The sequence below is a fragment of the Takifugu flavidus genome, chromosome 22 (assembly GCF_003711565.1).
Source record: "Takifugu flavidus isolate HTHZ2018 chromosome 22, ASM371156v2, whole genome shotgun sequence".
Classification (NCBI taxonomy): Eukaryota; Metazoa; Chordata; class Actinopteri; order Tetraodontiformes; family Tetraodontidae; genus Takifugu; species Takifugu flavidus.
Window position 1 is genome coordinate 4,990,792 of NC_079541.1, and position 13,960 is coordinate 5,004,751.

The 13,960-nt window shown below is 50.2% G+C and overlaps 1 protein-coding gene across 7 annotated transcripts in view; it reads left to right on the forward strand.

Moving 5' to 3' along the window:
• The first annotated feature begins 3,299 nt into the window (after positions 1–3,299).
• Positions 3,300–13,960, forward strand: part of pcloa (piccolo presynaptic cytomatrix protein a) — a 32,268-nt gene continuing 21,607 nt past the window's right edge. For 5 of the 7 annotated variants that reach the window (XM_057021931.1, XM_057021935.1, XM_057021933.1 and 2 more), the window contains exons 1-4: positions 3,302–3,730; positions 5,025–5,985; positions 6,514–7,503; positions 12,286–12,477. In XM_057021931.1, coding sequence (XP_056877911.1) covers positions 3,519–3,730; positions 5,025–5,985; positions 6,514–7,503; positions 12,286–12,477 — 2,355 coding nt within the window. In that variant the 5' untranslated portion in view covers positions 3,302–3,518. Of the gene's footprint in view, positions 3,731–5,024; positions 5,986–6,513; positions 7,504–12,285; positions 12,478–13,960 lie in introns of all 7 variants that reach the window. The other 2 variants (XM_057021937.1, XM_057021936.1) reach the window with 1 other exon arrangement.

The window sequence follows — 13,960 nt, forward strand, 5'->3', positions numbered from 1 at the left end:
CACATGACTGGGGTTCGTCCGCCTCTCCAGATGAATCAGCCTCTCCGGATGGAGCAACGTCGGCTGAGATGTCATCAAGTCGCTGTGAAAGTTTGGGGGTGGGGGGGGGGGGGGGGGGGGGGGGTCAGCCCGCTTTAGGCTCTTCTGAGGAAAAAGTTGCTCTTCCCAAACAGCAGATTAGCATTTGACTGCCTCTTACATTCAAATAAACACGTGAGAAGCTTAGCTTAGCTTAGCTTAGCCAAAAAGTCCCTGACTTGCTTGAGTAACCATAGCAACTTTTCTCGCAGGTAACCAGGTAAAACGGGCTTCCGCTGGTCGCTGTCGTGGTTACCGTGAGAGTATAAGTATGAATAATTGACTCTGGAGCCTTTTGCTGGTCAGTTGCCTCAACCCTCAAACACACCAGAGGAGGACGGGATGGGAACGGGCTTAGAGCCCAGAGCCGCCTGTGATTGGCCCGTCGCTCAGAAGAAAAGAGGATTAGAGGGACCTCTCTGGTCCGTGCACGGGTGTCCCTTTGTCTGTCAGGTGTGCCCGAGCACAGGCCAGAGGAAGCCGCCCTCTCTGACTTTAAGTGTATTTTTAGTCCTGAAACGGTTGCGGGCGGAGTTAGGCGCGTGCTACGCCGCTAATCAGGATCAGCCCTGAGAGAAATGAAACATCGCCTTCAGGTGCGTCAGTCCTGAGCCGCTAAACCTGATCACACACCGAGGGCAGGCACCGACCCTCCAGGTAGGTTCCTCCTCTGGCTCTGCTTTATCTCCGCTGTTCAGCTAAAGTAGCTAATGTCCTGTCTTTGTTCCTGTCCGGATCGGCCGAGTATTCATCTTTAATGAAGACGGCGCCGGCGTTCTCCGGTGACGGGACTCCGGTTACAGGTTAGCGCTCGGCCAGTTCTGAAAGTTTAGGAGGAAATGTTAACCTGTAACGCTGGGAGTAGAAAGTAGGGCTCGAAGCGCTAGTCCTGCTGGGTAATTTAGGATGTTTTCTGCAGAATGCGAGCGCTGGGCGTTGAGCGACCGTGAACGGGACATTACAGTCGGAGTTAAATGTCTGTGCGGTACCTCCTGCTGCCAGCAGGGGCGCTACTCTGGGACAACCTGCGTTTACATCCGCTTTTGCCTTTTACTGGAAAATATTTCCCGTTTTGTTGGTTCCTGACAATATTGAGCTGCTCTGAGGGTGAAGCTCGGTGTGGTCACATGACCTGTGAGGGCTTTGATGCTCTTTGGCCGTCTGTCCGTCCGTCTGTCTGAGCCTGTTGAGCCGGACTTGCTTGAGTTGGTGTGTTTACAGGACTGCGTGGGTGAGACGGAGGGGGCGGGGTGGGAGGAGGGGGCGTGCACGTGCGAGCTGCTTCCGGCGTCAGAAAGGCGATCAGGCCACGCTCCAGCGACCAACAGGGGAGGATGGAGGGGGGGGGCACCATCATTTATCACTGGAGGCGGGAGCAGAAAAAGAGGAGGGAGAGGGAGGCGTCCGACCCCATCGCCGCCGTATCCCTACGCATGCGCGCATATTTGTACGACGTGGTTTTTTTGTCTTTATTGACAAATTGAAAAAGAGACGATCATGTATTTGTAATCAAAGCAAAAGAAGACGTAAACTTGAATAAACATCGCTCAGATGGGGATTCTGGGGTGGGATTTGTACGACAATGATGCCATAGACTGTTTAAACTGACTTTTACTTTGAAATTTACATTTCTGTTTATGAGATCTTATATTATCATAATTATCCTGCATAAATTCTACAAATGGGTCACTAACAGGAGGGACCAGGACTGAGAGAGGAAGCAGATCTATAGATAGATGAAAAATATGCTAATGTGCAGATTAAAAAGCCCGGGAGTCAAAAGGAAATGAAGAAAGTGACAACAGGAAGTGGATATTTCATCCTCTTATCTGTTATGGATCAATATTAGAGTCAGATTATTAATCTCTTCCTGGTTGAGCAGGTTAGCCGGACAGCTAAATTAGCTTCCTTAGACTGGAACGTCCCAGTTTCACTAATTTCACCAGTTTTGTAACGATTTTATGTCGATTTCAATTCTCTAAACTTCCAAAGTACCATCTGTGCGTAATTAGCTGCACGTGCACGGTTAGCTCAGCGGTTGGTCTTGCTGCTCTGTTTACTGGATAAAATGTTGCGTGAAGAATGAATTTGCCACAAAAATGATCAAAACGGCAACCTGCAAAAAAAGACCACCTTGAGAGGAAGCTAGCTTAGCATAAAGTTTAGCCTCCTCTCTGTTTTAGCCTCCTCCTTTTACAGGGCGGTGAATTGAAACCGCTGACGTAAATATTATTATTTGATACAAACAGCACTGCTAACCCAGTTTCCTGCCTCCGCTCCGACTCTGGTTCTGAGGGGCCTCTGATCCGTGCACATCCAGGACACATCTGCCTGAGAGCTCTGCTGCAAATGAGCACTCGCTGTCATGTTACGACACGTCGGTGTGATGTACAGCTGAGCCGACGCGCTTTAATATCCTGCTCGCTTGGATCTGAGGATGGGAAGTGTGTGTGTGTGTGTGTGTGTGTGTGTGTGATGCGCCTGATCCTTCTCTTATTTTTCACGCTTTTATACTAAAATAACTCCATCATATGTGTCACAAAATCCCTTAAATGACCACCGTTTCCGTAAACACTGACTGGGAACGTCTACTGGGATGTGTTCTGGTCCAGTCTGGTCTTTAAACGATCTTTAGGCCCCTTAGCTTCGCGGCTAAAAGCTAATTGTCCTTACAACGTGGAGGTGTAAAAGCACCAGTTCGCTAGATCTGAATATATAAAATAATAACGATGCTGAATGTTTTTAACTCATTACATCAAGATTAAACACACTAAGCACAAACTTGTTCTTCCGGGAATCTCGTTTCCTCTGCGGCTCCGTCTCGACCATCTCGCCTCCTTCCGATCGCGTTAAGTCCCCTTTAAAGACATATTTTCCCCGCTGGTGTCTCCTGATCACCTGTCAGGGGCGGAACATGCGCAGGAGCGGCGAGAGGAGGCTGGAGGAGCCGCGTCAAGAGCCCCAGAGCCGCGGGGGAAGCACCGGAAACAGCCCGTCAGAGTAAAAGATGTCAATATTAATCCGGCTACTGGGATTAAACACGCTAAAATAGTGGGGAAAAGGGGGAAAATATGGATGTGTTTTAATAGGTTGATCCCAAATCGGAGCTGTGGGCTGCGCAACTTCATTGGATTATTCGATTAAAAGGGGATTTTATTGTGAAAAATCACCGGAAACTTACTTCTGACCGTGCGTGAATGCGCATCCGAGACCCCCCTCACGGAAAACTGTGATAACAGTGGAGTAGAGCTGCGGAGATGCTCAGGAAAAAGCCAAGCAGAAAGGATGGGACCGGCAGGACAGGACGGCAGAATAAAATAATCCGACTTTAATAATCTGCGATGCTGCGACGCACCCAGGAGGTTCACCGCGCGCTTCGGACCTAAGGAGGCGGAGAGGACTCGCATTGATCCGCGCGCGGGGAACGGGAGGGGTCGATCATGGGGAACGAAGCCAGCCTGGAAGGAGGCGAAGGGACGCCGTCGGGGCTGCCAGAGGGGCTGGCACCCGACGGGAAGGGCGGCTTCGTGCGGGTCCCCGAGGGGACTCCGGTGAACCTGAGCGAGCTCAGCGAGGAGCAGAGGAGGCATCTGGCCGCGGCGATGTCAAGGGCGCAAGGCAGGCAGCCCGGGGGCGCAGCGGCCGCACGAAGGCAGGGAAATCATCCATAAATATACATTTCATTTACGTTTTTTTCTTTAACATACCGACACAGACACGCGTGGATCTGTGACGTGAATTCGGACCAGTTCACACCCATTTTGTCAAACACCTCGCAGCCTGATCAAGACAGGCGCAAACGATGCATATTAATGCGCCGGCGAGGATCTAATCCCACTTCAAGTGGAATAATCCGGTGATTGTGTTGTTATTATCGCTGCTCTTTTTAAGGGATTGTTTGACGCCGCAGCTCGTCTGCGCGTGAGATCAGCGCGTAAAAGACACACCTCCAGCATTTGTGCGAAATTTCCGAAATGCCTGCTGGGTAAAAGGAAAAAAACAAATCAGTCGTGCCCGATGTTGGTTCCCTTTTCCTCCCTCTCTCCTTCCTCTACAGCTCCATCAACGATTTCATGAAACCGTCGCTGAATGGTGGAGATGCGCGGCGGAAACGCCATCAGTGACAAAGTGTTTAGTTTCTGTTTTTCGTTTATTTTTAACCCTTTAAATCTGGATTAATAAATCCGGAGAATCGCTGCTAATTAGATCCCAAATGGCAGCGCAGTTATTTTTATCTAGCGGATGAGGGGGGGGGGGGTGTTTTAATATTAACACGGCTATAAATAGAACGCCAGTGTTAATGCCATCACTCCAGACTCCCTTCCTGCTGCTTTCTGGTGATTTTTAATGTAAAATTCGAGTTTTCCCACTTTTTTCTGGCTGGTCATTGAACGCCTCCTGCCGCTGTCCGAGGTGCTGAAACGCACCGCAGCGGGTTGGCTAAAGATGGGCAACGCAACGCACGCAACGCAACGCAACGCAACGCAACGCAGCGACTTCCAATATCTGCCGTCCTCTTGAGTCATGCATCACTTGGTCTGCACTGTAGGATTAATCACGCGCTGCCTGGGAGTCAAACACTGAACGCATCATCACTCAGTAACGCGTGTTAGCTCTTCCGGCGTTAACAAAGATGTCCAATCTTCCCCCCGCAGGGTGGGACTCCCCCCCACCCTTATCTCTGTAATCTACGCTTCCAGTCATTTAGTGGTTTTCACTCCCCCTTCAGTTGTAACCGAGAGCCGCCAGCGACTCGTTCTCGGTTCAATGGCGTGTTGACAGTCCCTGACCACGGTCTCTCGTTAGGATTTGCACAATAAAGCCATGCTCAAGTGAACTAGCAGAGTTGTATACGGTTGTACGCAGAGAGAAAATTAGCTGCTAGCAGTTAGCTTTGTTTGTTTGTTCAACAAACCTAAGCCTGTTTTTTTTTTTTCTGTTTTCAGACCATCGGAATCAGATGGTCAGCAGCGTCACCAGCAGATAGGAGCCTCGAGGGGCCAAACCGGTCTCAGTAAGAGCCGAACCGTAGACGCCTTCAACCAGGGTCCGCCTGGAAAGCCCACGCCGGGCCGAAGCCCCTCGTCCCTCAGCCTCTTCGAGTCCAGATTTCGGCAGGAGCCAAAAGACCCGGACGCTAAACCATCAGGCATGTTTGGCTCCAGCTTCTTCAGCGGTTCCAACCCGCTCAGTGCCGTGTCGTCCATGACCTCCTCTGTCTCCTCCTCCATCTCGTCTATGGGGGATTCTGTTACAATGCCGAAGTTGGGATTGTTTGGGGACGATGAGGAAGGAGATTCACCGGCACCACCGGAGTCCAAGCAGGGAGGAAAGCCACCAGGCAAAGTTCCTCAACAAGGGCAAAGTCCAAGAGGCCCCCAACAGGGAGGACCACAGAAACAGGGTCAAGGCTCCCCTGGACAGGGGCCAAAACCAGGACAAAGCCCCCATGGGCAGGGACCTAGGCAAGGACAAGGGCCGCCAGGTCAGGGTCCCAAATCAGCACAGGGATCTCCTGGGCATGGACCAAAGCAAGGTCAGGGTCCACCTGGGCATGGACCCCCTGGGCAGGGACCCAGGCAGGGCCCAGGACCCCATGGTCAAGGAAACGTATCATTACAGGGACCACCTGGGCAGGGACCCAGGAAAGAAGGACCTTCTCAACAAGGACCTGGGAAGCCTGCACCAAAACAGCAGGGCCCACCAGGCCCAGGGGCTCATCCTGGGGAGACACCTAAGAGCGGAGGTCCTGGTCAGGGAGCGGTGAAGCCCGGAGGAGACGTCTGTCCACTGTGTAAGACCACCAAGCTCAACGTCGGCTCTAAAGACCCCCCTAACTACAACAGCTGCACTGAGTGCATGAACCAGGTCTGCAGCCTCTGTGGGTTCAGCCCCCCAGACTCAGCGGTAAGAATCCTTCCCCCTTTTCTTTCCCTTCCTGTAGACATCAAAACAAACTAGTAATTTTAGCTAGCCCGCCAGCAGTGTGTTGTACATCCATAAGGTTGGTGGAAGGAGAGAGAGAGGGGACATATGGACTCAGGGAGTGTTGCACAAGGGGACTGGTGTCAAGGTACCGGGCCAGGATGAGAGAACACTCTCAGTGCCAGTGGGTCTTGATTACAGCTGACCATCTGGAATGGGATTTATTATGACACTGTGTTAGTTCTTCTTTATTTACCAATTATTTACTTTATTACCAATTCATTATTTAGACCGTAGGCACCATTAGACTAAAAATGGACACAACGTTCTGTTCAAGAAGGCTTTCACAATGGTGCCCTTTCAGCCACTGTCTGCCTTCAGTGGATCCCTGGGAGATCCCACAAAAACAAAGTCGATGCTTCCAGATGATGAAATGCTAAATATTTAAAGAGCTAACAGTGACGAGGCCAAGATTCTCTGAATAACTGTGTTTTCCTTTGGTCTGAACAGGGTAAAGAGTGGCTCTGCCTCAACTGCCAGATGCAGAGAGCGATGGGAGCCATGGATCCCCCTGGACCCAAACCCAAACAAGGGTCAGCCCCACCCTCGCCACAGAGGCAGGCGTCTGGGAAACCTGAGAAGCTCCTGATCAAGCAGCAGAGCACCTCCGATCAAGGTTTAACACCCCCAACCACACCGAGGCAGAAGTCGCCAGGTCTCAGCTCCCCTGGGCCCCTGTCCCCAAGCTCCTCAGTGGGAGGGTCTCCTAAAATCGATCCCAAAACTGGGCGCCCCATTCAGCCAAAGGCCAGCCCCCAGCAGTCTCCGGCCAAAGCCAAACAGGAGTCCAGTTTCTTTGGGGGGTTCGGCGGGATCAGTCTGGGAGGCTTGACGGACTCAGCTAAACCTTCAGCGTCGGCTTCTCAAGCTGCTGATTCTGTTACTGGGAAAATCTTCGGTGGGTTTGGGGGTTTGAAGGAATCGCCCAAACCTCAGGCTGGTCCAAAGCAGGAGGAGTCAGTGGCCGGGAAGCTTTTCGGAGGTTTTTCAGGGTTGACGGAATCCTCCAAACCCCCTGCTGCTGCTTCTCAGATGTTCAGTTTTGGATCCTCCCTCTTGAGTTCAGCCACTAATATTGTCACTGGGGAGGGAACCAATGCCGAGGACTCCCCTCCCGGGTCTCCCCCAGATTCCCCTGCCGACTCCGGACCAGGCTCGCCACCTGACTCCCCTTTCTCCCCGCCCGGATCCCCTCCTGATTCTGACTCCGCCCCTGACACGCCACCTGCCAAGTCCAAGAAACCCCCCAGGGCCATTTCCTTAGAGCAGGAAGATAAAACCTCGGCTCCCCCAGCTCCGAAGACCGGCGAAACCTGCCCGCTCTGCCACGTAGAGCTGAATATGGGGACGCGGGATGCGCCCAACCACAGCCAGTGCACCGAGTGCAAGAGGAACGTCTGCAACCTGTGTGGATTTAACCCCACCCCCCATTTAGGAGAGGTAAGGGCCATTTTTAAACACACGCTAACATCTCCACACGGTCCAGCTCTGCTTCCGGCGCCCAGGCTCGATGCCGCAGAGACAATCTCGCGCGTTTGACCACAAAAGGACTGGAAGTGGTCGATTACGCTGGTGGAGAAGCCAGCGAACGAGACACAAACAAGGTGGTTTCGATGATATCGCATCACCCGAGAGCACTTCACACAATTGACTCTTGACTCTGAAGCCGGAACCCTCGGTGCAGCGTGCGGCGGCGTCGGGGTGAAGGGCCAGAGATGTTCCTCCCCCCACACACACACACCACCAAGAACACCCCCGCTGTGTATTCTGACGTCACGGGTGTTTCTAGGTGTGTGAACAGATGGCGCTCTGCCGGTGTGGGATCGTATTGTTGAGAAACAGAGGCCAAAAATAGACACAACCCCCCCCCAGCCCACCTAACGCTCCATCCATAGTCAAAATGATTGGTCATGTGACTGGAGAGCTCGTGTTTTGCCCGCCACGTGCTAGCTTCTTTGCTAATCTGCTGTGTATTTCTGGCTAAGCCGGGAATGAGCTCTGCTCCGCCTCGTCTCTGAGGGGAACGCAGGATCCTCCCGGGGAGCCAGGTTCTGTTTCATAAAACGCAAGTCCGGTGGGGGGAAAAAGGCCGAGATGAGGAAGAGTAGTGATCATAAATAAGTGCGTTCCCGACCCCTGACCTTCCAAGATGGCCGCCGTTTCTAAACAAGAGGTTGCAGCTCTCCTCTTTTTGCAACTCTCTATTTAATCCTAATCTGCGTAGGTTAGAGCTCCAAATCCCATTTGTTGACACAAACGTAGCTAAAATACTGATCCTTTCGGTTGATTTGGTTCTCCTCCTACGCACCGTTCCTCTTGCCTGTGTCATCCGCGTGCGTGTGAGTCGTCTGCTTCCTGTTTAAAGGGCGGCCAGGTGTAATCCTCAAGTGTCTTTCCTCTCGCGTCTCCTTTTTTCCACCTTATTCTCGTCAGTTTCTCACATTCTGCTAATCGCTAGCTCAGACTCCTCGTCCTCTCACTAGCAGGAACTCTTACGTAAAGGCACCAACACTGAGTGAATCACGGACTTCAGGCTAGGACAGGATGCTAGCCAAATTCCATATTAGCTAAAGGAAACCACTGTATTTTGACTCACTCAGATTGTGTTTTTATCGATATTATCGCAGGTCCGCCTCCAGAGACGTTAGCTCCTCCATGATTGTAATGACAGGAGATTGAAGTTGAGGGTCAAAACGCTTTTTTAAACTTCTTGCCATTTATGTCAGCTAATATTTGTTTCTGGTTGATTCAGCATCAAATCCTCGTGCATTAGCACGGGCATTTATATATGTGCATGTACAGTAATGCTAACAGCCCGGGGTCGGTTATTAGCATCCTCTCGCAGCAGCAACATCAAAACCTGGCTGAGGATGTTTTAAAAGCCGGTTTTGTCTCTCAGGTCACTGTGTTTCCGGCTCGTACAGTCCTGCTTCTTTTTCACTGACCCAGAAGGCGCGATGGTACCAAAGTAGTCCCAGCTGAAGATCCACAAAGGGGGAACAGGAGCTCCTGCAGGGCAGCTCTTTCTCTGGCCTCCTTTGTGCTCCATCCGTAACTTCTCCTTATTATTTGAAAGGGACCGTGGGCGACAACAGAGCGCCGGCGTCCCGCAGTCGCTGCGGAAGGCTCCGAATGGGTTTTATTTTTACACCGAGTTGATTCTTTTCTGAGTGCGGCGCTGTTTTATTTAATTTGCTTTCCCCTCAGTGCCCCAGCACACACACACACACACACACAAACACACACATACAACACACACACACACACACAAAAACAGCAGATCTGCAGAACACTCACATTTGCTTCAACACCTCCGCAGTCGTGTCCTTTTGCTCATTTGAAGAGAAAAGATCTCAGCGACCGCGGCTGAAAAACACACATAAAACACACACTAGCGCCACATTAGCCACATTAGCCTACTGCTCCATCCAGGTTGCTACTTGATACTTACTAGCCGCGGATGGCTAATCTATTATTTTTTAGGTGACTTAAAAACAGAAATGTATGGGTTTTTTTTATCTGTGCAATCGTAAAGAAGTTGTCATGTAAGTAAGAATGAATGTATTGAAGCTGACTGGGAGAGGATGTGACAGCAGCTATGAGTGTTAGGCTACGCTGCCCATGGCGCTCCAGACTGTGACAACAGTTTTGTCCTTTGGCGCTCGTGACTCACGCCTCTGACTCACATCAGCAGCACCAACGTCCGGTGGAGTCGTGAGGGATTCTTGCGAGGCTGAAAGAATCGCTTTGATCTCCTTTGATCCTGTGTGGCGTGAAATGTGCAGGCAATCTCTGGAATGTTCCTTTGGGGGGGATCTGGTAATCCCACAACGGTGATAGCTTGAAAATGTTAACCGAGGACGCTAACCGCTAATCGCAAGCCTACCTCTGCAAGATGCTGCATGCGGGATTTTGGGATTAAAGCAGGAATTTCCTGAATCAAAGCCCAGGTCATGACATGTGTCACCAGGACATTTGGAACGACTGTCTTGTTCCTGTCTTAAAGGAGCCGCTGATGCTGTGATGGGATGTAATCTGCTGCTTAGCAAACAGAGAAGGGCGGCAGCATTTAGACACTTAGCATCAGCATTAAAAATGGGCTGAAATGGAGCCGGTAGAAAGGTCAGAGGATGATAAACATACAGGATTGTGTTATTTTTATGCTGCAACTAAAGCATCGGGCAACAACATAACAATAAAAAAGACTATTACCAGAAAACCACAGCGGAAATGGCAGCTAGCTGAGGTTAGCATGCTTGCTAACCTTTAAACAGAGGGACATAATTGGCGAACAAGGGTTTGTACTTTTATTTCTGCCTGTTTTCTTGCACTCAACCCTTAAAAAAGACATCAAGAAACCTTGATGCATCGTTATCATACAGTGGACCGTGTTTTCTGCTGGTTGCCGTGGGTGATTTGTTAGCTGGGAGGAGATACACTGAAGCTGGATGAAAGCCTTCTGTGGCATCTGGTGGGAATATATTTAATTATTAATGACAGACCTATAGATCCATCTTTATTTAATTAAAGGCTGAGAACATCCCGGCCTCCTCTCTCTCGTGGCGAAGCTGCCATCTAAAGACGAACGTCACATATGGAAATAGCGCTCCACATGCTAACAGGCTGGACGTCCGAGCATCAAAAGATTCTTTTCCCGTCACCTTTTGTGAGCGTTTCCTGACCTCCCAACAATCGATTCTTAGATTAATGGGCTGAAGGTGTTTAGCCGGATGTGCTGTTGAGTCACCTGGGATAAGATTAAGCTCCTTCACCTCTGCCGCCTCTTCCTTTCACCTCCTACGTCATCTTCCTTTCCATCCTCCTATCATGTCTCAATGCTCATCACATGCCTGTTTACCGTGCAGCCTGCTCTTGACTCCTCCTGTGAGGGTCTATATTTAGCCCATGGAACCTTTGTGGAAGCCATTTTATTAATCACCAAGCTTCATTAGCTTCTAAAGAGACGCTTCACTCTTAGCTTTTAGCACCTAGCCGTGGTTTAAAGCCTTTCCTCACGTCCTTTGATGGAAGACGGAGGAAACAGACAACAAACATATATGACATATATGTCTAACACGTCCCCGCGGATCGTTGATGTGCAAACCAGGCTTGTGAGCGCCGCTTTTGTGAATCATCCGTGTCGATGTGTAAGTGCGGGAGGCGAGTCATTTATTTAAAAGCTTGGCAGGAGGGAGGATTGTTATGAAACAGTTCCATAAAAATACACCTGTCTTGTTGGATTTAATTGCAAGACACGTCTGCGGGGACGCCGATCCCTCCGGATTTACCGTCCGTGTTTTTATAAGCATTAGAAGGTAATTACGGAGAGATCTGACTCTAACTAATGACAACTGTCATTTACTGTTAATGCCGTCATTAGTTTTAGTCATGCTAGCGTGCTAGCGTTAACTTTAATGGATGGTTTCCAGCACTTGGATAACCAAGAAGGACAAAGAAAACAGCCAGAGGATGTTCTTGATGATGTCGTCGCCTTGCACTGAAATCGTGCCGACCTGGACGGACGTGTCGGCTTCATCTCAGATGCTCTTTGATCTGTTCGTAGTGTCGTTGGAACAGCCGGGGCCGAGCCACCGTACACCTGACGGAGCATTTTATTCTCTCCTGGTGTCAGCGCAGTTTAGACTAACCGATTAAAAATCTGGGCCCAGAGAACACACTCACCTTTAGTGAGCATAAAAAAAACCCTGCACTCATAATCTCAGGAGATCCTCTGGAATCCGTGACGCAAAACATGGTGACTCACTACAAAACTCCCCTCTTCCTCCTCCTCCTCCTCCTCCTCTTCCTCCTCGTCTGCTTGGTTTAAGATTCAGGCTGCGTACCTGAATGGAAATGCCTGCTGGCACGTAGCAACGGTTATGTTGTATTCACAGCCGCAGGTTCTAACACGTGTGTGTTCTATTGTTCTTACGTTCACATGAACACGGGCTCATACGATCAGGGGCGGTGGACGTTAGCTTGGTGACATGATGCGACCCGACCCCTTCTGACATGCCTCTGTAAGGCCCTGTCCCATTACCATGAATTATACATGGGCCCGTCTCCACAGTCCCAAAAGCTTCGGCTAAAATAGAAGAAGAAACGCTGTAGCTCCGTCACAGCGAGGCCGAGACTGCACATGAACAAATAGCTGGCATGTTTATGTCAGAGTAATGACAATTATCACCCTTATTTACCCTTTTTATTGTCTTTTTCTTACAGAAAGAATGGCTTTGCCTCAACTGCCAGACCCAAAGAGCCATGTCGGGCCAGCTGGGAGACCCGGTGCCACCAACCACGGCCTCCCCAAAGAAGCTGCCGCCCGCTCCTGCTCCCTCCTCTACACCCACCACTGTAGATAGCAAACCTGTAGTAGAACCTGCAGATCCTCCCCCACCGGCTCCCGAAGCCAAGGTAGTTCCTTTAACTGTTCCCGAGCCCGACGGTGTTAGCTCTTGCTCTGTTAGCGAGCCTCTCCCAGATTCTCAGGAAAATGTACAGTCTAAAGAACAAAAAGAACCGTTCGCAGATGAAAATGTGTCTGAAGTTAAGCAGCCGGAGCAGAGTAGCTTTGAAACTCATGACCTCTCTCTTCCCGGTGAAGGTGAGGCAGAAAATCAGTCAACTAAAACAGGATTAGACACGACAGCAGCCCCAGCTGAGGTAGAAACCGAGCCCCAGATTAGCCAGATTGAGGTTTGTCCTACAGAGAACCCGAAAGAAGAAGCTGATCCTGAAAAGATTCCAGATATTGCAGGAGAGCCAAGTCCTGTCCTGACCACAGAGGCAGTTTTGCAGGAAGTTCCTCCTGAGCTTGAACAAATATCAGACTCCAAAGTTCCAAATGAAGACGTGGTAGAAAGGACAGAAGTGGAGCAGGATGACCAGAGTGAGAAAACCCAGATTGACGGCCAGATTACTGAAGAAGAACAGGTAGAACCAGAACCGGTAAGAGATGATGCAGGGCTCAGTGGTGGTACTCCTGCTCCTTCTCCTCCTCCTTCTCCTCCAGGTGAGATAGCAGTAGTTGAAAATGTGGTCTCAAGATGTGATGAAGCCCAGCAAGAACCTAAACCAGATGCAGCTAAACATGAAGAATCTCAAACCACTTCAGAATCCAATCCCCTCGCCTCTGAGGGGGAACTCCAAGAACCTGGACCGCCAGAACCACCAGAAGAGGTCAAAGATCTGAGGGATGCAACTGAGCAGAACAGGGAGGAAAATAAAGTCTCAACTGAAGAAGAAACAGTTGAGCTAAAAATACCTCAAAGGGTTGATGAGGAGATATCGGGTGAGATAAAAGCAACAGAGAATGCTGCTGAAGAGCAAACTGTTGAGGAGAAAGTTGTCCAACACGATCACAAGGAGACAGGAAGTGAAAATGAACCGTGTAAAACCTTCGAAGAGCAGCGACTCTGCAGCAATGCTGCTCCGGAGCCTGTTAATGAGGTAAAAGCTGTTGAAGGGAAATGTCTGGAAAACGAAGCAACTGAAGAGGAGACAAATGACCAGAAAGGTCTGGAGGAAAAGCCTGATGGAGCCGAATCGAATGACACGGAGGATATCCTTCAGGAAGAGAAAGAAAAGAGAGAGCCAGAGTTGACCGCTGATGAAGAACTCCCAAAAGATGAGACAGAGAACATGATTAGAACAGAAACGGAGACGGTTTCCATGACGGATGGAGATGAACACCAAAATAGAAATACAGAGGAGTCGGCGCAGATGGTGTCAGACGTCATCAAAGCAAAGACGCGCGAGGAGACGCTGATCCAGGGATGCTCAGAAACCTGTTCTCAGCAATCAGACTGTAACGCTGAAAGTCAGAAGGAAGCAAAGACAGAGGAGGGACGGCCCGAGAGAGGCAAGTCGCTAATCAAAGATGAGGAAGGGAAAGAGG